Source organism: Ammodytes marinus (genome assembly GCF_949987685.1).
Source record: "Ammodytes marinus genome assembly, chromosome: 11".
NCBI classification, from domain to species: domain Eukaryota; kingdom Metazoa; phylum Chordata; class Actinopteri; order Uranoscopiformes; family Ammodytidae; genus Ammodytes; species Ammodytes marinus.
The window spans coordinates 22,502,104-22,527,817 of record NC_137215.1 but is presented as its reverse complement, the minus strand read 5'-3'; the positions used below and the strand labels follow the sequence as shown (position 1 = coordinate 22,527,817).

Here is a 25,714-nt window from a genome sequence, read left to right as displayed (position 1 = left end):
GTAACAGGGCCAAAAGGCTTTAGATGCTTTCCTCCACCTATACTCCATCAGTTCAGGCAAGTGGCCAAGCCATCAGGGGAACATATTCAAAAAACCATGCCTTGACATATGGCCAAATCGTAAAAGGTGTTTACATGCATCTCAGCCCAGGGGAGTAGAACTCACACATGACAAGGCTTGAGCATTGTGTTTGGTGGAAGTTTGAGCTTTGGCAAGAATCATGGATTAGCTAGAGGTTTCTGTGAGGGTTGATGAGTTTTTTGGATAAGGAGTGCACAGAGCAGCAGTATTGTGTAGCTTCCGCGCTGCTACACCTGCAACTAGTACAACCACATTAACAGATGACATGGCTCTTTGGGAAAAGCAAATGTTTGGTTTTGGCATGGTGCTAGCATCAACTTCAGGGGGATTTGGAATAGGAACATGGGTGTAAATAAGGGATGTTGCAAAAAGATGGAGCTGAATTGTGAGATAGAATTATAATTTTAGCAGGATTCTGATTGTTGCTTCAGATTTCCCTTTCTCTTTGCTGTAGAAGGAGAAAGTGCTTAAGAAGGCCATAGGTCATCCTTCTCTAATCCACCGTTTTAGTGCAGAAAGTCATAATCTCTCCTCCGTGTTCCCCTGGGGTGTTAAAACCTGACCATTGGGCTGGATTATATCACGGAAAGGAGACTGATGTGTTAATCATAAATTAGAGGCTAAGCCTGAATAAGCAGGTCAGTCTGGGGTCAGTCGCTCAGCCCCTATAGAGGACTTTCTGTGTGAAAAGCCATGGCTTACCACTTAGTAGCCCCAATCAGACAGGAACAATGTACAGTAGTGTAAAGCGTTAAGGCTGCCCAGAGCCAAATGTTGTTCTCTAAGAAAGAATCCATTCAAACGTCACTGACGTGTACATTTTCTGTTCACATTTAAGTATACCTTATGCAAATACACGTTCACACACAAGCACTGGCTCAAATAACACACTTGTAATGGGCACTAATACAACACACAGCCGAGATTGGTCCATTTGTCTGTCTTCAGTCTACATGGGAAATCTGTGACGAGAACAGAATAAATACCATCCGTTCTTCCAATTCTAAAATGTTGCCCAAGGGGATTTGGCAAGCATTCTGAAAATGGGATGATACACGAGCTTTGCTATGTATGACTAATACTTGGCTCCTAAAGACTGTGTCAACAAGGTGTTTTATTAAAGACACAGTGAGAAAACACAAAATGGCAAAGGCATTACAAGATTTATATAACGAGAAGGAAAATATAGAGGACTAATTGGATTAGAGAGAAACAAAGGAATTTGATGACCCAATGAACCGTCTTAGACGCATTAAGACTGGCAGACTCAAAGAAAACAAAATCTATAAAAGAGTTCTTTATTTCTAAAACATGAATACATGTGAACATGTAGGACGTTTTGATGATCTATGTTTAAAACATTCTTGCAAACTGCTGTACAAAGCACGAGAACATACGCTATAGGTAAGTACATTAGAGATGGTATGGTTCATGTTAAAGTAGCCGTGTAGCAAACCATCTATATATCCGAATAACATCATCAAGAGAGAAAAATTACACTGGGGGAAAGGGCACAAATGCAACATCAAACATGAAAACTTGTACAACTCTGAAAAGTATAGTTTTTAGACACACAAAGGACACATACATTGTATGTGTTGAATAATTTTTGTTTGTCAGGACATAAAAAGCTAACTACATCATTCACAGATTCAGCAGTCTGTTTAAATACCATATTTCTACAAAGTGAATTTACATATTTTTAAAGTACAAAGTGCAAATACTATGGTTTCCATTATTGCCGATTGGTGAGGGCAGATTCTCCATGTGGGAGGGGAAATCTCAGCTGCTGGTTTAGCCTTGCTTCTTCGAGGGATTCTGAGGAGAAGAAAATAAAGGTGTTAAGCGTTCACTTGCATGATAACTTTTGTAATGACTGTATTATTCTGTCTATGTCTACACTTACAGAGATTAATACAATGTTACAGTAAGACTGCATAAATACATATAAATATAAATGGAGTTGAAATTGAAAGTTTATGAAAATACATTTCTTGGGGTTATAATAGACGATAGATTCAGTTGGAAATCACACATTACACACGTACGATCAAAACTATCAAGAAGCATTTATGTATTAAACAAAGTAAAACAGGTTCTAGATCAAAAATCACTCCGTATTCTCTACTGTTCATTAGTCTTACCATACCTCAGTTACTGTACGGAAGTCTGGGGCAACACTTACAAAACTTCAATATATTCACTTACTATTCTCCAAAAAAAAGCGCTTCGCATTATTCACAATGTGAGATATCTGGATCACACTAAACCATTATTCATATGGTCAAAATTATAAAAATTCACAGATCTGGTGGAATTTCAAATCACACAGATAATGTTTAAGGCTAAAATCAACATATTACCTTTAAACATACAACAATTATTCAGTGATTGTGAGGGGGGTTATAATTTAAGGGGAAAATAAAAACGACCAGGAAAATGTTTTGTATTTCAATATGTGGTGTAAGACTGAGTGGGGAGATCAAGGAATGTCCAAACATTAACCAGTTTAAAATAAAATACAAAGAAATGACTAAGATATATTAATATATTATATATATTTATATATTTTTTTTGTTGATTATCATTATATCAGCAATAAGGAAGCTAATACTCATTATATATGAATAAATTAGGGAGAAGGGATGAGATTAAATACGTTTTCTTCTTCTTACCCCTTTTCGAACAGGTAAAGCAAGAGTTGGATAGTTTATTTTCATTTGTGGTTTTCATTGTAACTGTCCACTTTTTTTCATTTATTTTATTGTTTATTATTGCTTATTTTTTATTTTTTACTTTTACGAAATAAGAACATTTTCAATTCAATTCAATTCAATTCAATTCATATTTGCCACCAATTTCTCTAACAGCCATTTCAGCCAATTGTTTAAGAGGATTAGTTTACTTACTAGTTTACTGGAAGGTAAGCCTTCTCCTGGTTTGGCACCTGTGAGACAAAAAGTTAAATACATCTTATTAAACAAACAATGCAGTTTATTTGAAGCATCACATCCTTGTCTCACAATATACTCGTCAGAAAGCACTGTTACCCTAGTGTCACTACACTTGTGAGCCGTCCAATCTAGCACTGTATGCAAGTCAGTGGTTGAAATTCTTGGCAATTCATGAGACAATGGGTCCTTGGTTTTAAACATGTGTGAGCAGGTTTCCTGTTTCTAACTGGCTACCATCAATTTTGCCAACTGAAGAGACAACTGTTGCTATCATATTGCTTTAGCTGTAGTTCGATAGTTAATTACATTTTTCGCTCCATCAGTTTGCTGTCTCTGGACTTTTCAGTGTTTCCAGCTGAACATTCCACTGATGTGTTAGTAACAAGCTATACAATGCTGCTAATCGAGTTCTGTGATGATGAAAAAATGATAGGCTACTGTTTGATCTGTTTATCCATAACTTAGACACTCCTGTACTTTTTTCATTTCGAGAAGAATTCCTCTAAACTTTGATAAGATATAGCCCCAGGTACACCGCTTCAACACGAGACAAAAATGTCAAAGTTTGGGAATGGGAAATTCTTATTTACAATCTGACTGCCATGGTTGTTTTATCCATCAACATCCGAGTTTGAAGGTTGATTTTGTATCGGGGAATACATTTCAACTATAGGTTGTGTTGTTCAGCTCACCCTCCTCTTTGGTCACCCCCAGGCAACCCATCAGCTCCTGCAGAGACAGTGCCTTGTCGTTGCTGATGTCGCAGTACTCCACAAACTTCTTTACACACTTCTTAGGCTTGGATTTCTTGCGCAGGAAGCGTTTGAAAGGCTTGATCTCTTTCTTTCCAATGTCCCCACTAGAGTTTTTATCCAGCTGACTGAAATACCAGTGGACCACCCTCTCCTCCAGGGTGTGGCTGGGGTCGGGCTCGGCCATCCTAAATGACACCCATACATTAGTTCATCAGCTAATAATCGCCTGTTTGAATTAACTCAAGTTACTGGAGTTCAATAGGTTGCCATACATTTGACCAAAATCAGCTTTATCACAGAATATTTTTGTGCATTTCTGGTATATGACTAAATCCACTGATGTTGATCAATAATCTTAGATGAACAAATCCACTTCCGAATGTCATACCTTCCTGCTGATGCCGGATCTGTGACGGCGTGCACCATGTCTGTCGACAGTGCGTCAAGAACACTTGTCAGGAACTCTGTTTTCTTTGCCCCAGGACAGCCTGGAAAATAAGCCACAGACACCTGAGTGAGTGTACGCGTGCATGCATTATGCGGTTCATATGGAAGTAAGTGTATGTCTATGACAGCAAACACTGAAAAATTATCCCCCAGTAAACAGCAGTACAAGATGAGGAATGTTGCCATCATACGTAGGTGGCCTAATAAATGTTTGGGGTGGGACGTCATGTAACAGGCAGCGTAGTTTGAACGTGAACAGCCCAGGAAGATGGCAGAGGAGAACAAAAACCTAGAGACTGTCGCAGTTGTCTTTTCCTGCCTTTCATAAACTTTCAGACCTCCCCTCATCTGAAGGAGGAAGAGGGTACCTGCCAATCATCCTGGAGGCCCCTGAGTGGATTTGACAGCTGGCGTACAGAAGATGTTACTGAATATTGTATGTATGAACAAGAGGCTCCATACAACACCTGAGACTGATCTGAAACATCAAGGGGACCAAATACAGTCCTGACAGACACATTGTTACTTAGGATTTTGTCTGAGGGATGTCTGATCTAAAAGGTATGCATCCCGAGAACTTCAGTGTGTAGTGGGGGGATTAATATTTGAAATGTCAGACAAAGAAGAGGCTGATAAAATGAGCCAATAAACCTATAGGGTAAACTCTATCATTAACTAGCATACTAAAACCAACAGAGAAGCATCATTACATGCAGAATGACTGGAAAACATTACAATGAGGGACAAGGTGGAAATATCCTAATGATAGTAATTGTCTGTCAGGTTATATAGTTTTAACACTGAGGAGGCCAAGGTGGTTCTGGAAGGGCTGAAGGCTATGGAGGCCTGAGAGATTCCTGGGCTCTCCTCTGCTTTCTCACAGTCCGGCTTCCCTCAGCTACTCTGCCTGTGGTGAAATAGAAATTCTCCACAGTTTGCTCCTCTTTTTATGGCCCAGGCCTGCGGGGCCAGATTCTCCTGTGTTGGAGATAATAGCATGCTTTGCTCCTCTCTAACAGGTGGCGACCAGCATCGGCATAAACACCCAGCACTAAGTCTCTACTCCACCTTTCCCAAGTAAGGCAGTGCTTTAGCAGCCTGCACCGAGCAGAGGGTTAAGCATCCACATGTTCAAACTGTTCCACAGTCTCATTTGCATGCTGAAAAGCATTGCACTTAAGTTTTAGTAGGCTCTCTCTGGCTCTAGCCCAGTAAAATATCTGACCCACCTGTTAATGGCAAACTTGGTGCCTTGTGGAGCCGCTTGTGGTAAATGAGTCTAGACAGTCACACAATTGTACCCGCAGAAGGCAATGCGTTTTATTTTCTGGCTTCTGACTGAAGAGATATTTGTGGGATGCAGTTGGAATTGTTTGATGCTTTGTGTTTTTCATGGAGCGCACACGTCCTCTGTGTAAAGCTGCAGGAATCTGATTGTGGCTGCACTTCATTCAAAAGGGGAAGCTATCAGGTATGGCTCCCGTCCCTTCCTTTTGGCAGTAAAGGGTTTTCTGGTGGGGGCGGGACAGATCAGCTTCTTTTTGTCTGGACACTGTTTAGCTGAGGGGCAGGACACACATTTCTGCTGTCATTCAAAGGAATTTGAGTCTGGCCATTTCCAGTTCAGTTCAAGACTGCAGTCGTAAACGAGTGTGGTCTTATTCAATGATTATAATTATATAATGCCCAAGTTTGACGGATGCGGGACAAAATCAAGAAGGGGGGAGCCGCAAAGCATTATATTTTTGCTTGTTGAAAAGCTAACAGCTGCACCACTATTCATATGCCTCATATATCAGCTGCCTGTAAAAATTTGGCCAGTAAGTGCATGTTTGCATGTGTGTGCCCGTGTGTTACTGTCAATAAGAAGCAATGTTTTTCTAGAGAGCCATATGGGGCAGGGCCCTGTCAGCACTCACAGCCGCAGCTCCCAATGGTTGCCCCGATGCAATCCCATGATACCGCTTTGGGCAGAATGCTAGCCAAATACTCTGCTTTCCTCTCCTGCTCCTTTCAGGGCAAAGTTCTCCTTCCTCGCATCTCGCCCCATAAACCTCTCAACACCAGCGCTTCAACAGCAAATGGGCTGCAGCAATGTGAAGGCAACATTTATAATTATCCCTGGTTCATACAGTCACAGGGTTTACAGCCGTTGACGCAATTGCTCATAAAGAAAACAAGATGCTGTGTTTTTTGACTGTGTCACAGATTGTATTATATAATTGGAGACCTGGCTGATACGGTGCAGTGACACGTTTAGAATGAAGACTGTGTGCATGGCTGAATAAGTGTATTGTTTTTTCTGTCCTACCACTATAGCTAAAGGAGGTGTTTGGTTGAGCTTGAGGTCTTTCTCATTGGATAGTTGTGGTTCTTTTCCACCCCATTGACCCCTCACACTTTCTGCTTTCACTGGAATTATTCCTGCTCAATATCTTAGCAATAATATACACCAGCCCTGCCACTGGAAGGCAAAGATGAGTAACATAGTTGGTCTGGGGAGCATTCATCTATGACAGTCTATCCCAATGTTTTATTCCCACTGTGCAAGAGTCCTGGATGCCGTAGCAGAGACAGAGTGCTGCTAAATGCAGCACCTGCAAGCAGAGAGCTGTGCTCTGGCCTGGCACACTGTCACATAAACAGTTGTGGATGGGACGTGAACAGAGGCAGCTCTGTTCATATGCTGCTGGATTATTAACATGTTTACCAAACCACCAAAAAACAGCTAAATTGCCAAGCGCTGTTAAGTTTTAAACTATGATTTGGTTGTATGCAGCACCTGAAAGCTACAACTCTACTGTGCATATCATTGGTTTTATAAGGTGACTAGTCATGCACTTACTTATAAAAACTAAATATTGGTTATTAGTACTTATAAATGTGAGAAAATGAAGGTGAATACACTTCATCCACTGTATTTTAAAACTGTGTCCATGATAAGTAGAATATGTGAGTTTAAACTGGAAGCAGCTCTGCTAAACTTAGTTGACATTTATAACAGTTTGGGAGACAGTTCTAAGTAGTATTTTCATTTAAAAAATGATTTAGAAACATAGCTTAAATGAGCTACACTGCTGGTAACAGCCCTTCATTATATAAGCGTTTTCTGATTTTTCAGCCAATATCAGCAGGACAACAAACTAGTGTTGTTTTGATCGGGTACCAGTATGGTTTATGATTGGTAAGGTTAATGGTCAGGGAGAAGGAGAGATCGTGGTTTTAGTTAAAATAAAAACTTGTTTAAATTTGTAAATACCACTCAAATATATAAGAATTTAAATACTGCAGTGTTAAGTGTAACACAATCTCACCTGTAAATAAGCACACCCCATGGCCACCACCCCCAAACCCTCTCCCACCTCCAGTTTAGTTATCTACACTGTTGTCAGTCTCTTTATCACTACCTGTCTCTGGCATCCTAGTATCCATTATCTCTCTACCTCTCCTGCCTGCTGTTTTTCCTCCGTGCTATCATCCCACTATCCTCCATCTCCCATGTCAGTTAGAGATTAATCCTCCTACCCCCGATCCGTCTCTGTCTCTTTGCTTATTGACCAGAGAGGAGCAGTATCTGGCAATCCTCAACTCGTTATCAAGCATTTCCTTCACTAACAGTGCTAATGATGTCAACAAACACACACACGCACTGTTATCACAACCTTAGAGGCGCGGCAGCCGTTGGAGGCCAACTGCTGAAGAACTTCACCATGTGGTCTGAACAAAGAGGGAAAACAGAGACTTAATCCAGTCTTTAAAGACGTACCTTGAAGATGCCTGCTTCTATAATGATCCTTAGGTTTAGTTGGGTGGGCCCTGGCATTGCCATCACACTTTGGTTGTTCATACCTGTGTCAGAGAATACACCATGTGAGAAAATGCCAATTCAATCAAAATGGATGTAAGACATTGTTTATAACAGTAAAACTATCCTAGTTGTAAAAGCAGAGAGAAGTCCCATTTTTTCAAATTACTCCGTACAGTTAAATCTCAGGGATTCAAATAATTGTTTTATGGCAAACCAGGGGCTATGAAACACATCCAAAAAGAGAGGAGGGATTTGGGGCTGGTATGAGGACAGAATGGGGGGGGGGGGTGGAGAGAGAGAGAGAGAGAGAGAGAGAGGCAGACAGGCAGACAGGGAGCGTGGGACACAAGGAAGCTTTCACGGTCTCCCTTGGAGAGCCGGCCGAGCCCTGATTGCTGCTGTGTGACTGGGCCAAAAGCTGGCCTGGGACAAGGAGAGAGAAGGGGGAAAATCCATGCTTCCATATGTGTGCTAATGTGCTGTCTGGCACTCTGCCTGAAGGCTTGTTAATGTGATACCCAGCCTTGCTGCTCAATAAGAGCGTACTAGTGCCTCACTCTGCCAGCCTGACTGACCTCTGACCTGCAGCTCAACAGACCATTGAGTACTGATTCTCATCGGCAATGGAGATGAATGTCCACCTGCCTATGTCAAATGTACATGAATTTTCTGATTCTTAAATAGAAAAGCATTTTTTCTGTTTTTAAATTAGAGTGAGTAATAAAATGCCGATATTACACATGATCTGCATTAAGGTAAAGTCCGTCCGACCTGGTGGAGGTCCCAGGTATAGGCCGCCCGGTGTCCACCAGCACACACCAGCAGTAGCCGGTGGAGGGGTGGCACTGGACTGGCTTGTACAGTCCTCCGTAGGCACAGTCTGGTACAAACACAGCATCATTCTTGTGTTGCCTTGCCTCTTCCTGGGCAGACTGCTGCTCCTGGTCACATGAAGAGGCTGGTGAGAGGGGTCAGAGGTTATATGGGAATCAGTGTCAGGGGATTCGTCACACAAACACACACACACACCGCCCGTAAAGACAGCATTCAACTAGGTGGTCTAGGTTGTGTGACTTGGAAAATACACGCCCAGACACGCACACTCGACAAGAGGAACAATTGAGAATAAGAGTCACACCTTTCCAGATCTGGCTGACACATTTTGGATTTGGATTGCATTAACATATTGTATGTTTAAATTCATTATTTTAAATAGCAAAATGCACACATTGCTCTCTAATACTCTCAGCATTGCTTATATATCCCTGGAGAGCTGCAAAAGAAAGGGGTGGAGGATGAGCAGTCGGAGACACTGTGTGTAGACTGCTATATCAGCCCCCCGTAGCACTGTTTACGGACATTAACGGGCTAATGACTAAGTACAGCTCGCAATGCCCCAAGTTAAAGGCACTACGAGTAAGTCGGCACGTTGGCGACACCTTTGAACAAAAGCGGTAGTATTATTACGACGCCAGCTGTCGTGAAGCTGTTTGCTTGCTCGTGCAGGGCTGCAAGATTCAAATAATCAGGAAGCAATATGGTGCGTGTCCGTGTGTGGACTCATTTCGGCTCGGTGAGAGTGGTGGTGACACAGCATCTACTAATGCCAGTAAGTGCTAAACACTCCTGATTGCAATGAGTTGATGCATTGTCACCTCTCACGGAGCTGAACGAGTCTTTAGTAGGCTACCGCTCATTCATTTAGGAGTAAACACTGCAGTCTAGGTTCACTCCGTGAAATTGTGTAGGCCTATACGTTGCTTGGCAACGCCCTCCCACCCGCCTATCACTCTCCCTTTTTTGCTTTTCTTCATTGCATTTTCTTTTTTTGCTTTGATGGTTCAGCCCCGTTATCAATTATGACGACAAATAACTGTCTCAAACAAGGCTCCCGCTCCCCTTCTAGGGTGACCAGATCGCATTTCCATTACTTTTCACACGTCCCGCAAATTGAGACGTTGTCCCGCATTGTTATTGAAAGTGAGCCCCCCTTTTTAAATGCGTGTTTTATAATCTGGTAGCCTATATATCCGATAGCTGTGTGGAGACAGCAGTCTGTGAGTGTGCGTCTCTCCGTTTGTCTCTGTGTGTGTGTATCGCACTGTCGGGGGGCTGCTGGGCTCAGTGGCTCTGTGAAGGTGCTGCCTGCTTCGGCATTTCCTTTCTGTTACTTCAAAATAAAAGCCAACTCACGTTTGTCAAGTGAAATGCTTATGTGAAGCCAGTGAAATGCTTTTAATGTGAAGCCGCAGCCTTAACTCTATTTGTTTAACAGTAGCTAACTTAACTGCTGCGCGCTGATCTAAAGATAGTGTTTTTTAATATAGAAAGCCGTGTCTCTGGCATTACTGGTGGTGACACGAGTTTATTTTGCTAAAGAAAACGGCACTTTGTCCCGCACAAACGTAGTCTTTGTCCCACATCTGGTGAATTGGGATCTGGTCTCCCTATCCCCTTCCCTCACCTGGAGCCATAGGCTTCTCAAATCGCGTTCCTGCGCCACACTGAAATCTGCGACCAATGCGGATATGTGACCATAGAGCATGCACGCGTGAACCGAAAATCGGACTGGGTGTACGACCAGATCAAATGCAGTAATAAAAACTATATAAAAACGTCTTTCTTTGCACTGATGGACTTGTTTGCTGTTAAAGGTAATTTATGATTATGAGAGGAAACATGAGGCTGTTTAAAAGATATTTAAAAGTTACTCGTTGCCGCTTTAAGTAAATATTTGGACACTCAACTGCCCTCAGTGGTTGTGTGTGACAGAGAGAGAGAAACAGACAAGACACAAGCAGAACAGTGGTCGGTCGGGCCGACTCACACACCCACACACATCCACACAGTACTGCAGGCCAGGGAACTGTAAAGTACCAGGGATCTATATGTTTACATGTTAAAAATTTCCCAGGGGAATAATGTAATGTGTCATGAACCTCACTTTCATCCATACAGCAGCCTCGATGGGGTTTTGCAGGGCCTCAGCAGGATCTAATCAGACTTATTTGTGTGCAGCAACCTCCTTCTCTGATGCGCAGCTCTCCAACAGAGATTTGAGCATTACACTCAGGGATGAAAGTAGAGCTTGTCTGGCCATGAGGGCTTTCATCACCAATCTCTCCCTCTCTTCGCTGCTTGCCTCAAGGCTCGGAAGCTACTGCGGGATTATGCATATCCCTTTTCTTTGTTTATTTTCATTAGAGATCTTTACCCACACAAAAGAGACCAAATGAAATGCCTCCCCGCTTTCTCAACCGACTCGCTTCGCTCCAGTTCTTCCGTATGGGTTCTCTTTGTTGAGGCGGCTGATTTTTTTTTCACCCCAATACCCCAAAGAGCACATGATAATCAAAACCATCACTGCTGCATTTCTCAGGGTTTTTTATTTGGTTGTAAATTATGATAATGTGATTCACACACACACACACACACACACACACACACACACACACACACACACACACACACACACACACACACACACACACACACACACACACACACACACACACACACACACACACACAAATGCACACATGCACAGAGGGTACTCAACTCTAGGCTGGTCTCAAAATAGCATTGTTTAACGTAGAAGTAACATTTTCCCCAAATAGCAACTGCACAATAAGATACACGTGCATGTGTGAAAGAAGAGAGCACAACAGACCAGCCAGAAGAATAGGAGATCCTGTGTTTGTGCCATGTGCTGATAATTACGGATACCACAGAGAAGCAGATCCTCAAAGCCTTACGCACTCCAACACCAAGCTGTATTGGTTTCACAACCCACCATCTGTCCTTAAAAGACAGGAACAGCCTCAAACCATGATTGCTCACACAAGTAGGAAAAACACAGTGCGTGCTTTCAGTTCGGGTTTGCAAATACCCGATCGCTGTCATTAAAGAAAGAGTGGTCTTTGAAACTCACATGGTGCTCTGGTTCTATTGTTCTGTCTGCTGCGAACCTGCTCCGTCCACAGAGTGGGGTACTGGGAAATGATGTCTGAAAGAAATCACCAAGACAGCTTTATTAGTTTCGATCCAAAACACACTCATATATCATCTGAGCCAAACCTGGTGGTTCCAAAACTCACAGACTGTAAAATGCACATGAAGGTTATTGTATCTCGAATGGCTGGAGAGGAAGTGGAAAGTAAATTGCACATGACAGCTGTAGCCCAAAATGTAGCAGCAAAAAGAGAGGTAGCTAAACTACGAGTCTCCTCCTTCACAAATGATGACATCAACTTGAAATCATAAAATGCTGCTTTCTTCATAATAGAAAAGGCCAATAAAAGTGCTCCAATGCAAATTTGACATTTTTTATTGTGCTTCCCATTGACAGTGTCAGCTTATCTTTATTGAACTAGAGATGAAGGAAGCTGTTTACTTTGGCCATTTGGAGTTTAAAGGACACTAATGTAGCAATATAATAATATAGACTCCATTACATAAAGATGCTGCAGTGATGCTTTATATCAAATTAACAGATGTAATTACAGATTCAATAACAGTTAAGAGGCATTTTAATATTGCAGCTGGTAACACTGAAGATGATTAACTTCTTCAGCTTGGTATTCTTTTATCTTTCAACGTAGCATATTTATTAATTAATTAAAGATGATGATTTATTTTATATGAAACATTGTGCTATCTAAATGAACCAGTAACACGTGCTGTCAGCTAAGTATTAAATAGAAGTAGAGTACAACAAAGTACTTTAACTTCAAAGTCGTACTTTGAGAAGACATTCTGAGTCAGAGAGGGGTGTCACAGTTAATGCAGGCACAGTAGCAAACAGTTTTTACTAACATTCTGAAAGATATAGCTCACCTTCTTCATCTCCAGCAGGCTGTGGATCCACCACTAGGCCAGTCTCATCTGCATTTAGAATGGAGAATATTTGCAAGGAGACTACAATTACGAAAGTAAACTAGATTAGAGAAGATTGAACCTTTTGAGATTTGCACGTTGCCCGACCAAGAAAGAGGAATGCAGCAGTAGATGTGAGGAGAATGAGAGAGAGAAGAAGATGTGTGTGTGTGTGTGTGTGTGTGTGTGTGTGTGTGTGTGTGTGTGTGTGTTTGTGTGTTGAAAACTGAAAGAGGTGACTTATAGTAAGAGAAGAGAGGAAGAAAACCAGAAGTATAGTGGTCATATATTTCCATGGTTTCACTTCATGCAACAAGTGAGATCATTATGCTATGGAGGACAGATTGAGGTCAGTTAATTGAATGAGGAAGGAGATGATCAGGACCAACTGTCCCGGATGTTCTTCTCCATCCTCCCATTGGCTGCATTTGAGTAATGAGAGCTGTGAGAAGGTGGGAGAGACACAGAAGGTAAAGAATGCGCTAGCCAAGTCTGAGGTAAACCAATTAACAGTGGGCGAATCAAGGTCAGTGTTTGTTTGGTCTCTGTTTGTTTGTTTGATTTGCGGTGGCAGGGAGATGGGGATGGAGGTTTTGAGCAGCTTAGGGTGAAACCACGGCCGTAGGTGTGGTTAACCTCAGTGTGGTACACTCATTCTGCTCAAAGCAAAGCTCTGTTAATGCATGAGTCATGGCATCTCTAATGTGTGGCTCCACAAACAGGGATTAAGCTTAAACTGCTTTTCTTTAACAATGAATTCTCCATTGCAAAATCAGGATTTCACATTTAACTTAAGTTTCGTTATGCCAGCCATTCATTATCCAAAGCATTCTTGGTGGATGAAAATACATCCAGTCACTTTGACTGACTGAGGAAGACATTACTCTGCTCACTTAACGGATGGAAATACCATCTCAAAAAGTGTATTTATGATTTGGATGTATGATAAACCACTAATGACCTATCTTTACTTTGCGGCCTTTTACATGACTGTAACACCTCTTTTAGCATCTGCCAGGAAACCCCCGCGCTATTTGTGGTCATACAGCATTAGTTTAACTGCTGTTTGTCAGTCATCAGCTGCATATGATTTCAGCATGTGAATACATTTGTCAAGTCCAGCACAAATGGGTTTAAGGTGAAGCATTTAGAATGTAACATTACTAATATTTTGATAATCTACAGTAAGTGCAGAAATGTTCACCATTGAATGCTATGGGACTTATGGACTTCTGCTGAATCAAAATATTGATGCAATCCTTGCTATTTTCAGTGCTGGCATGCCACAAATCTACAGTTTATCCTGCTTTCACCACCCTGTTTATCTAACCAGTTCAGATTGAACCACAACCCCCCTCCCTTTCTCCCTCTTTTGCTCTCCCACCATCCCTCCTTCTCTCTCAAATTTTACATTCCCACTTGATTCATGTGTAATGAGTTGGCTGGGCTCAGACGGACACTATACCCAAGACTGTTTACAGAGAGAAAGGCGCAGACATAAATGTCACACTGACAGGAATAACCCATCCGACAAACACAATATGCATACACTCAACCTCTCATATTTGTATGCACATCCATGCATGCAAACACAAACACACAATCACATAAGGAAATCATCGGAGTGAGCTCAAATTTAAATTTTCTTTCTGAGCCTTCAGATCACATCAGTTAAACAAATCGTCTCTTGCAAAATGCCAGCAAGATATACAGTATCTGGAGGGGAGCTGTAGGGAAAAAGAGTGGTTTTACTGTATATCTGGAAGAGGGTAAATGTTGATAAGAGACAGAGGGAAAGTAGGTGGAGGATAAAGTGTGAACATTTCCTTGTATCTTTTGACTGTCGCTGAAAAAGAACCAAAACCAAGTGAGACGAAGTCAGAGAAGAAAAGCTTATGATGAGTCAGTTTTCCTCCATTCTGGCGGCTGCCTGGCCATTTGGCTGCCTAGTAAAGACAGCACGCGGTTATATGCTTTGTAGCTGCTGGCGGTGTGCATTAAAGCTCATTGCAACCTCTCTCCTTAGACTCGTTACTCAGTAACAAACTGCCTTTATATCAACCTTCAGGCTACTTGCTCTCTCTCAAATTGACAAAATATTAGAAAGGCAAGCCCTAACAGGCGACCCACCCTGCACATCTTCCATACAGTTGCAGGCAAACAGACAGAGATAAAAATAAATTCACATGCACATGCATGCTTAGATAGGTAGAAACATGCACAGGGATAAACAAAAACACACAGGCAAATATATAGTTAATTTGCATTTTCTTGAAATAAAGTCTCACCTGCTTTACCTGGTTCTCGTGTAGTTGCTCTCTCCTGTTTTGAACCTGAAAGGCAAAAGATTCAAATTAATAAAAATTAGTAGTTAACCTAAAAAAATTATACATTTTCAGATATACTTTAAGAATTTGGCAATAGCCACCATACTTTATCAAGGAGATAACGACCGTAAAACTCTATTCTGCCTTTTTTGAATATTATTAATTCATTCGAACTGGCTCCAATCAATTTCAACCTGAATGTTGATAGAGATGTACATTTGTAGACTTCATATACACAGCTGTCAGCTTGCAGTTACATTCTTACGACTGTCACTATTGCCGCTACTTCTAGAGCTTTCTGACTGTTGAGGCTGCAGCAACTTCTGAGACAGCCCCACGAAGACGCAAAGGGAGGACATGTGGCATTGGTTACTTGATTGTTTGGCAGACGCCATCCTCAAGGAACACTTACATTCCATACAGTTTAACTTTGTTGCTCAACTCTGCAGCAGGGATTTTCTACAAGGTTAATTTACACCACAGCTCCATGCCTTGAGCAACGCTCAATCCTTGAATGGTTCTAAAACCCTGTGGCCGTCAGTCCAGTCACTGACCACTTTCCCACAGGACTTAGGATAACACCCCGCACAACATGGAATGTCAAGCTTTCTGTGTTGAATTTGATCTATCATCATTACTTCACAACATTACAGAAATAGCATTCTAGTAAGAATCTGCTATTTTAAATGTCATACGTTACTAAATGAGATGCGTGTACTAGTGCACTGACCTGCAAATACCCAGTATGTATAACTGTTTACCTTATAAGGCATAAGATATGCATACATAATGAGGATGAGGTTGTTGGGTTTTACTCACCTTGGCATCGGGGTTTTTTATTTGCCACTGCTGAGCCACTAATGGGTCGGCCATTGGGGGTGACACACCAACAGTATCCAGTGTAGCTGTGGCACTGAACCTGTCATCCAAAGAGCAGGTTAACACACACTAAATGGCATCGACAGGAATTACATTTAAATTCATGCAGGAGAAAAGAGCAATTCTTGAAAATAGAGGACACCATAGTCTAATGCTTTCCCTTAAAGAAGTATCTTTTTGTTACCTCGCTATATGTGCCATCAGGGTTGCATACAGGCACGAAGACCTGCGGGAAGAGCTTCTTGGCCTGCTGCTCTGTGTACTTCTTCTCTGCTACACATCTGGATGTATCTGGAGAAGCCCCACAAATCACTAGAATCATGACACATCACAGAGACCGATACTTCAGCCCACAGCTCAACTATTTTCTTATGCTGCACAACTATGAAACCAACATACTTTAAAAGTCAGTAGAAGATGTTGAATCTCACACATGATGAAGAATGAAAGCTAGATGCTGGGAGAGAGGAGAGTCGAAGGGGAAACAGTTCAAGACATTTCGGAAGTGGCAGATACTCCTGTGGCTGGGAATAGAACCAATACCCCTAGTCTTATTAGGATCGAGTCAGGCAAGCCTGCACAGTGCCTGGTGGTAAAGCCATTACTGAACGAAGCAGCTCCTGCTGCTCCTGTAGAACATTCCAGTCACCGAAGAAAAGGGCTGATGCACAGGGAAAACCTGACCCTTCTTTAATGTCTGAGTCTGTCTCACTCTCCTCCCAAACCTCGGCCATCTCTTCAGTTCAGCCCCAGCTGTCCTTCAATTACTTCTCAATATAAACGTGGGTCAGCAACTTTTCATCTTTGTGCACCTCAAGTCTTTTCACATCTCTCAGTCAGAGCCATGGCTCATCCTGTCATTCCTCTGCTGTTTCATCTCACCTGGCCAACGGCACCAGCTGTTCAAACTCTTAGGAAATGTTGGGCAATGATGGGTTTGATGGTAACTGGGTGTAACAAGTTAACTGCAATGCAGTGCCTGTCTGGCTAGCAGATTACAATCACATTAAAACTATAACTCATGCTCGGTAAAAACGTTCACCAGTTTGGTCAGGAGGCTGCATCTCGCGGGCATGGCTAACAGCTTTATCCATTAGACACGTGCAGGGGAATGTGCACTGGTTTCTCTCAATTTAGTTTGTGTGTTTCACTGTCACTGGCGAGGGGAAGGGGCAAGACGCTGGATGTTCCGGATGGAGGAAAACAGCAAGTTATAGAAGCTCTAAAGTTAGCTCTAGTGGAAAAACCCGAAACCATCAGCCTTCTCCAGGGGGCTCTGACCAACAAGCAGACTGGAAAAAATGAAAGGACACTTGACTCATCTGAGCCCCGTGATAGAAAACAAATGTGGTGCCACTCTTACCATCCTTAAAAACAATCCCATCTCTGTGCCTTTAGGCCAGACCGGCCCTCTGGTTCATTTGGGCTGCTGACTCGGCTGCTGCTGCGGTGTCTTTCACCCTGGCCATCCAGAAGCAGAGGGGGGTCTCAACTCTTATAGACCCGATGTTATTGACGCATACAATACGACTTTCATGGACTCTCGTCCCTTTCAGCTTCCTAGCTGGAAACCTCTATTCTGTGTCCCGGCGCTGTCCGCCACATCCAGATGTCCGCTTAGAAATGTTGCCATAGAGACCCAGCACGGGCATAAAATCGTGGAATGCTTTTCCATCATACAAGATTTCTTTTTAAGCAAACCCTTTCGCTCTAGCTCCCTGCATTAGTGATATAATATTGTAATGTGTAAGAATGGGGCTTTGTCCCCAGTCTGCAGAGCGATGAACTAGCAGTATAGAGTTAGTGAGTGGGATGGGGGTGAAGGGGTTTGGGGTGCAGCATTGGGGTGTATGGGTGCTTCCTTCCAGCAAAGACTAACAATGAGGGAGTCTGTGAGTTGCCTGACCTCACTGGCTCTCCTTTCCCTATTGCTTTTCATCTCTAGTCACATTACGGACACATACGTAACGTACAGCTTCATCTAGTATGATGAAAATGAGACCATTAATTCTTGTCAAGATATTTCATTCAAATCCCCTCGCCTCTGCATAATAGCTTGATTTCAAAGAGCTGAAGCCATTCTAAACAAATAAAGAAGGTACTGGTCCAGTGATGCTGTTATGCATTTCTGTTGTGACTGTGGTAGATTTCCACCAGGTATCGACTCAGACGGAGAGAGGAAGCATGAAAGCCAACCACAATATACATAGAAAGAAAAATTACTTAGCACTTTGAAAAAATAACATACATGTCCTTTTGTACAAATTGAGGTGAATTAATTCAGCCAGGCAGCGGGAAACCCACCCACCCACAGACACACACTCACACATACACACACTGTGTCAATCTCACTCGTCCTCCCAGCACTCAAAGAATCAATTATGCTGAAATGAATTTAACCCACAAGTTTCTACTGTGACCCCCTCTACGCATTTGAGAGTGCCAGGCGGCGCTGAAGCGTGACTCATGACCTGACCTTTGCATGGCCCTCGGATGACCTCCAGCTGGGGGTCGCGACACTTGGCTCGGAGGAACTCGCAGCGAGATGTGAAGGTCCTGCCGTCGGAGGCGCACAGGGGCTTGCGAGGAGCTCCGCTACATTCCATGTTGCACTCCTTATCCTGATCCACCCGCAGGAACTGCACAAGTGAGAACGGAGTAGATAAGCAGAGAAGACATTTGCTAAATGAGACAGCTTTTGGAATCAGTGAGCTCCGTACTAAAACTCTTTAATCTTCACAACAGCAGGTGTAATTTGGGAGGGATTCACGAAGACTTAAGGAGAAAATGCATTTTACAGAAACAAGTTCAGAACGAGTGTCCAGCCACACAAATGAAATCTGTTTCAAAACATCTCATAACTCATCAATAGAGTAGAAAAGACTGAAAGAAACAGGCACAAAGATGATGCAGTGTCACTTCAGGCCTGTCAGGGTGCAGCCGTGCTTTGTCTTTGTCTTAAGGACTTTGACTGATGCTTCCTCTTTTCTTTGTCCGTGCCAACACCTGCACAGGTATTCACCTGGAATTGCTCCTGAGGATGTTTTACTGAGCCATGAAAAGAGAAACAAGGACAGAGACTCCTGGCTGAATGCATCGGATCACCTGTGTCAATGCCACCTTTGTATCTGCCACCGTGGTATGAAAACCCCCTCGCCCAGGCAGCACAATGGGGCAGTGGCTGTGGTGAGGGGGCTGGCAACAAGCTGTGACTGCTACAATGAATGAATAGACAGTGAATGATAGAATGGCTGAATAAACTAAACGTCAGGGAGCTTTGTGTGGCTACAGTGTGAGTACTGGATTTTCATAAAGTTTGTGTGATTCATTCCGTACGGTAGAATGAACATGAACTGGGTTCAGTGGAAAAAAACAAACTTATGCCCATGCAGGTGCTGTTTTCAGTCAGTCCTATCCAAAGATAAATACCTATCTAAACCCATTTTGTCTTCTCTTATAAAAAAAAATATTTGCACTTTTTTTTAATTCTATCTGAATGCCCTCTCTGTCAACTATTCACAGCAGACATGCAGACAGAAACTCTCTCTCTTTAGCTCACACTCACTCAACACAATCTGTGGAATAAAGCAGATAATCAAACTCAAAGAAACACCATAAAAATCTGTTATGAGTTATCAAAAGAGGGTGTGGCAATGAAGAGAGAGAGAGAGAGCGAGAGAGAGGAGAGAGAAGAAAAGACACATGCATTAAGAGGGTGGGATGATCACCAATAAAAATTGTGTTGTGTCTGACATCTTACAAATGAAGTGAGAGATGAGGTTTGGTGGCAGCCCCATGCATTCAGACGAGAAGGGCTGCAGGGCTGCATGCACCTGGAAGAGGGTTGGCAGGGAAGGCAGCATCGCCCTGGGCCAGAGGAGGGGATACAGCCCACTCTGTCAACCCTGTTCATAAATCTTTCGGGGGGGGGGGGAGAGAAGAGGCCCGTCCAAACAAATTGGAAGAGTAGCCGCGAGGGAAGGAAGCTGAGCCTTTTAGACTGAAATACATTTTCAAAAACTATTTTTATAAAAAGTTTTACAAGCCCTTTCTCCACTGACTTCTAGAAATGATGTGTTGTCATGTGAGGAACACAACTCGTATCCTGACACTACAGAGCTGGAGAGCCGTTTGCAAGGACAATGCAAGCCCAAGTCTCAACACTCATCCTTCACCTACTGTAGACAGAAATACCTCTTCCTCCTTTGGGTATGAACAGAGTATGATCGAATGTTGTGGATTTCCAGGGGATATAGAAAAGGTATTATATTAAATATATGAAGCCTTGTCTTTCATTTGGACAAAGCTAGACTTCGAGCATCGTCCACAGCATTGGACTACTTGTCCATATCATCTTGAGACATTACCCTGGGCAGGATCCATTAAAAAGCTCCAAAGATGAATATGAGAGGTCACATTGGGTTTTGACAAAACAGATTTTTTCTTACTTTCTCCCCCAATTTTTGCTTTTCGTTGTGAAATGTCCGGTTTATTATTTTAGGGCATTGTATGCCTTTATTTGATAGCAACATTCAAAGAGATGAAAATAAATAATGGAGAAGGAAAAAGATTACCAGGCAAAACAGTTCATGGCTGGATGTGATGCAGGGATGTTGTGGTTCATAGTCGGTGTTTCAACCTCAAGGGAAAACAGCGCCCCAGACAGTAGATATTTTTAGGTCTTTGGGCCACTAAAACCTAAGAGGGGAAAATCCTTCTCACATCCACATTGAGACCACAATCTGTAATGACGGGTCGCAGGCAGACATTCCTTTACTTTAAGGGCTCACAAGCCAAAAAGGTTGGGTACCACCGGCCACTGTTAAGTTAAGCTTTGACACAATTCGGAGGATATTCTATGTTTAAGTTTGTTCTCGTCAATTAATATGTGAAAAAAAATTACCACTTTGGAAAGTATCATTGAATTTGAGATGAGTTGGCTGGGAATCTTCATTTACTTACAAACACTAAGAAACAGATGGCTCTCATTAACTACACACCTGTTATTTAATGGGATCTTTAGAAAAACTACTGTTGTATGAATGGTTAAAAACATAATATAAAATATGATATACAGAAAAATAATGCTTTGGTGGAATAATAGAGTTTTTTCTCTACAATCAACTGGTGTTCAAAAACTTCCCCCTGCCTCCCCTAGTTAGGGTCTCTAAGTTTCTTGGATTGTTTGCATTAATGCATCTAACTGACAGTCTCCGTCCCTCCTGCACCGTCCTCCCACACCAGTGAGGGCATCCCTCTGCAGTGGTGCCCTTCTCTCACATTCTCCTAGCTCACCCCTTCACAGGCGTGACAGGCTGCTCTCAGGATGTTTTTTTTTTGCAGAGATGGCAACCTACAAAAGCCAGTAACTGCTCTGATGGTGTTTAAGTGCATCCAGCCATGCTTAGTGGTGGACCGCCATCCTCGCCACAGCTCATGCTGGCCACCCCAGTGTTCACACTACACCAGCATTATCAGCATCAGCCCCTGCAAGCCAGGAGACTGACAACCCAAACAGAGTTATTCAACAGCCCAGCATCCTGCTAGATGTCCACTGTACAGCACACAGCAGAGCGCTATAGTGCCCGCGAGATTACAAAAAAGCTCCAAGAACACAGCATGGAAAAACACAGTTAGCCATGAAATCAGCCACCCATGAAATCAACCACCCAGATTCTGTATCAGACATCCAAGCGTTTCATTCAAAGTCCCAGTTGGCCACACTGAAGGAGGAGAACAAATAAGATGTGAAAGCCTGTGAGAGGAAGAAGCGTCAGAGACTAATGGTGTGTTGAGGACCTCTTCCTCCTGTGTACTCCTACAGGTAGTTAGCTGTCTGCTGCAGATCTGTGTGTATTTGGCCTGTGGTGATGGATGGGCGAGGGAGGCAGAGCTCTGACACTCCCCTGATGTCTCATTCCAGCCTCTGCTAGCCGCCTGCCACCATCCTCATGAGCAGCAACACAGTGGAGAGTGATGGATGGCCTCCACCTCAGCTACATGCAGGACAAGCTTTCAGCCCCATTTATCATAGAAAGGAGACTAGTACAGGAAAGAACACATATCATGACTCAAATCCATTTATTGATTAATATATTTTTCTTGCCGTCTTCTATACATTTTTTCTTTGACTTTAATTTGCCTTATTTATTCCATGGTAACTGTTTTCTTTGAGTAATCTCTCTTGGAAGATGCATTCTGTATCTGCTCAAATCCTACAAGAGGTTTGCAAAGGAAAAACAGACAGGCAAGGGAGGGCAAGGGAGGACGAGACGGGTAAGATATTCTTTTTCCAAGACCAACCAGCATACAAATCAAATCCTATTACCTCCCTCTGGTTCTACAGCATTGTGGGATTGAATGGAGTATGGAGGAGGCGCACCTCCAGCAGAGAGCACATTGTAGGCTGATAAGGGCCTTCTGGGCTGGGAGGCCCCCGCTTCCAGCACCCCGAGAGGCCCCTCACACCACGGCCCGCAGGGTCAATGGGGGCCCCAGCTGAGAGCTGCAGCTAACGTGTTAAACTGCCTTGGCGGGAGTGTCTTGCGCGGAGGCTAGGATGCGAAGGGGATCATTAGTTTCCAGCATGGTGGAAGGGGAAGAAAGTGACAGCCTTTAACCAGGCTACTAACTCAATCAAAGGAGAAGGCATTTAATTGCTGTGAAAGATGTTAAAAAGAAAGAGAGGTGGTGTGAAAGACCACTGCTCATGACAAAAAAATAATCTCTGGGCAGGTGCACAATTTAGAAAATCATAGGGGGCAATTGGGGCCCATATGTAATACGAAAAACAAATTTCTCTAGATTTAAAAAAGGCAGCCAATATTATAAGCTCTCCCATCTTTTCACACACTATTTCATACTTCCATAAACTATGGAAAAGTCTGCCTCATGAATAGCCCGGGCAAATATCCCATATATTTGACTGCCTGTTTGACCTCAAATATGCACAAAATATTACATGGAGACATTTTCTTGAAACCAACAGTAACCTCTCCAGTGTCATTCAAACAATAAACCATTAATCACTCACAAAGTAAAGTACAACTCCAGTGCTACATGTGCTATTCCAATACAGTCTGTCTTATGAACCCCAGTGGGGAGATATGACACAGACAGTTACCACTCAAACATGCAATAATCAAATAGAGTTTGAATGTTTCTCATTCTTACAGTCATGTCCAGAGCATAGTGATGTGTCATATCCAACCACACTACAAACACAGCTGTATTCGTCTAAACGTTACATTCACTGCCGGGTAAATATTACCAGCTCAACAAAGAAACAATGCTATTACCTGTACTCATACTGCCTGTGTATGTGTGAGTGAGTGAGTGAGTGAGTGAGTGAGTGAGTGAGTGAGTGAGTGAGTGAGTGAGTGAGTGAGTGAGTGAGTGTGTGTGTGTGTGTAACTTTATGTATCAGGTTGAAAATTCAGGGGGAGCATCTGCTCAGTGGCACACTTCCTCCCACATTCCACACTCCGTAGTGTCAGGGAGAATAGATCTCCGACCCTTCACCTTCAGGTTAACAACTCGTGGCCATTTGTTTCAAATTGGATATTAAGGCATCTTCACCAAAACAATAAATAAGTGTGCAATGGGAGGCTGCTGTCAACCTCTAAATCAAGGGGTAATTCCTCTGACAGAACACATTCCACTCTCTATCATTCCTCCTTTACTACCCTGCACCTGGCCATGTAATTCTCCTCCTCTGAATTTAAAGATGAACTTTCTCCCACAGTTTAAGGTCAGATTCATCACTCTGCTGCTGCTGTAAACAATGCCATGTGCTTTGGTGCTGCAGACCTGCTAGCAGAGTAGTAGCATCTACACAGCCGTTGGCATAACAAGCGTGAACAGGACAGAGGCAGAAGCTGGGAGGCAGGTAAAAGCTAACCACAGTGGTGCCACTAATAGACCAGTCAACTCCTCACAGGCACGGCAGCATCTCAGACACACTGCACAAAGACAGAGTTCACAATACTCACAGCGAACACCAAGCCTTTTTTTCTATAAAAACCTCTTTTATTGATCTATTGAGTTGTACATCTCTTCTTAAATTCTGCCTGAATATCTGCTGGATATGAAACATAAACAAGTAGTAAAATCTTCTTTTGAAGAGATTATCTAAAATCCTAGAGTCAGCATAGGCCATAATTCTGTGATTGAATTAAAATGTCTCTATGTCTATTAATATTAATAATTATATATGTATATTTGAATTAATAGAGAGAGAGAGAGAGAGAGAGAGCCCACAATGAAGACCTAAACGATGATGAACATTACGCTTATGAATTTACGGACAAAAACCAGACTGTTTCAGATTTTTTTTTTCTTTGTAAAAATGTTCTTCTTTTGCCATATAACCCATAACGATATCCATTACTTTGAAACTATGTTTTTACAAATGGATATAATGAGAGATATTCTGGGAGTTATGCGGATCCTCCTACCGTGAGAGCGGAGAACTTTTGAGCGCGTCCAGCACAGAGCAGACAGAGGACGACCAGCAGCGGACAGACGCGCATCCTGACACAGCGTGGCAATAAACTCTCCAAATTACGCACGGTCCAAAATTCACTATGTGTCGCTTGAACTTGCCCAGAGCACACAAGAGAGAAGTCGAAAAAAAATCCACAGTAGTCCTTGCAAGAAAAAATGTGAGTGGTGGAGAGAGGGGTTGCTGGCTTATTTCACTTCGTCTCCTTGGTTTCGTCTGCCAAAGCGATGGTGTAGACACTCTCCTTATTTCTGGCAGTGCGATAAACCCCCCCGTGTCCCTGACCTTTTCCCCTCCCTCGGTGTCTTCTCCCTTTCTCCCTCTCTTCAATTCGACTTCTTTTCTCCACACCCCCTCCCTCCACACTTGATTTTGTCGACTAGATCCCTTATCGGATGCAGGCAGTTCCCCAGCCGGTATAGGTAGGTGTAGCTTTTACAGGGACTCCGTCTGCTGCTGGTAGCTGAGGCAAACACATCAGGTATTCTTTTCTTTCTCCTTTTTTTCTTTTCCTTCTCCCTCAAGACCACAACAAGATTTTTTTTTTAGTTTTTTGCCCCCACCCTGTGATGATGTTCGGGGGATCACACAGGCTGGTGTCTGCTGGGAGGGTCAGCAAGAAAAAGAGACGTAGTCACAAACTCTCATTTGGACATCCACTTACTTCACACCTCTTTTATATAGGCTACAGTCTGCGTCACACACGTGCACACAAACGTACCGGTAATACAATTTGGAGTTAACCATCCTCTCTAAGCTTATGATCAAAGTCGCCAAAGACAGTTACACAAAGTATCACACGTTCACACAATACACCAACAAAGACGCAATCCATCGTTCTAAAAGCAAAAATCATTCATGAATCTGTCCCATTCCATCTGTCATATTAAACGCAGAGCGGTGGACACAAAACTCATCTGAGTAGTAACCCAATAGCCTATTAAATGATTATAATCTACATTATGGCCTGAATTGAAGATGCAACCATTAGGCTATACGGGTCATTCAATGATGCTCTTCTTGACAAAACTTTTTACCAGTCCTCGGAGCTTCCTATATTCATGGGGAAAGCTGCAGAGCGCCTT

General features: G+C 42.8%; 1 protein-coding gene across 3 annotated transcripts; it reads right to left on the bottom strand.

The window, feature by feature from the left end:
* Positions 1-1,419: 1,419 nt before the first annotated feature.
* Positions 1,420-25,109, bottom strand: smoc2 (SPARC related modular calcium binding 2). 3 transcript variants are annotated; one of them, XM_080036386.1, is made up of 13 exons: positions 24,583-25,109; positions 18,603-18,765; positions 16,311-16,417; positions 16,067-16,166; positions 15,209-15,253; positions 12,882-12,929; positions 11,977-12,051; positions 8,784-9,003; positions 8,004-8,086; positions 4,179-4,278; positions 3,728-3,975; positions 2,991-3,028; positions 1,420-1,899 (listed from the first exon to the last, which is right to left on the bottom strand). In XM_080036386.1, exons 1-13 carry the CDS (start codon positions 24,655-24,657, stop codon positions 1,876-1,878), a joined length of 1,326 nt encoding a protein of 441 aa, XP_079892512.1. In that variant the 5' UTR covers positions 24,658-25,109; the 3' UTR covers positions 1,420-1,875. The 3 variants fall into 3 exon arrangements, with proteins under 3 accessions (XP_079892512.1, XP_079892514.1, XP_079892513.1); XM_080036388.1 differs by having other exon boundaries at positions 8,817-9,003; XM_080036387.1 differs by having other exon boundaries at positions 15,218-15,253.
* Positions 25,110-25,714: the final 605 nt, after the last annotated feature.

Bases quoted from the DNA above. Each gene is read 5' to 3' on its own strand.
- smoc2 (XM_080036386.1), bottom strand. From the start codon at position 24,657: ATGCGCGTCTGTCCGCTGCTGGTCGTCCTCTGTCTGCTCTGTGCTGGA. The intron at 16,167-16,310 runs GTAACAAAAAGA...TTTGGATGACAG, and splicing joins CTGATGGCACATATAGCGAG to GTTCAGTGCCACAGCTACAC. The intron at 9,004-11,976 runs GTGAGTTTCAAA...CCCTCTCACCAG, and splicing joins CAATAGAACCAGAGCACCAT to CCTCTTCATGTGACCAGGAG.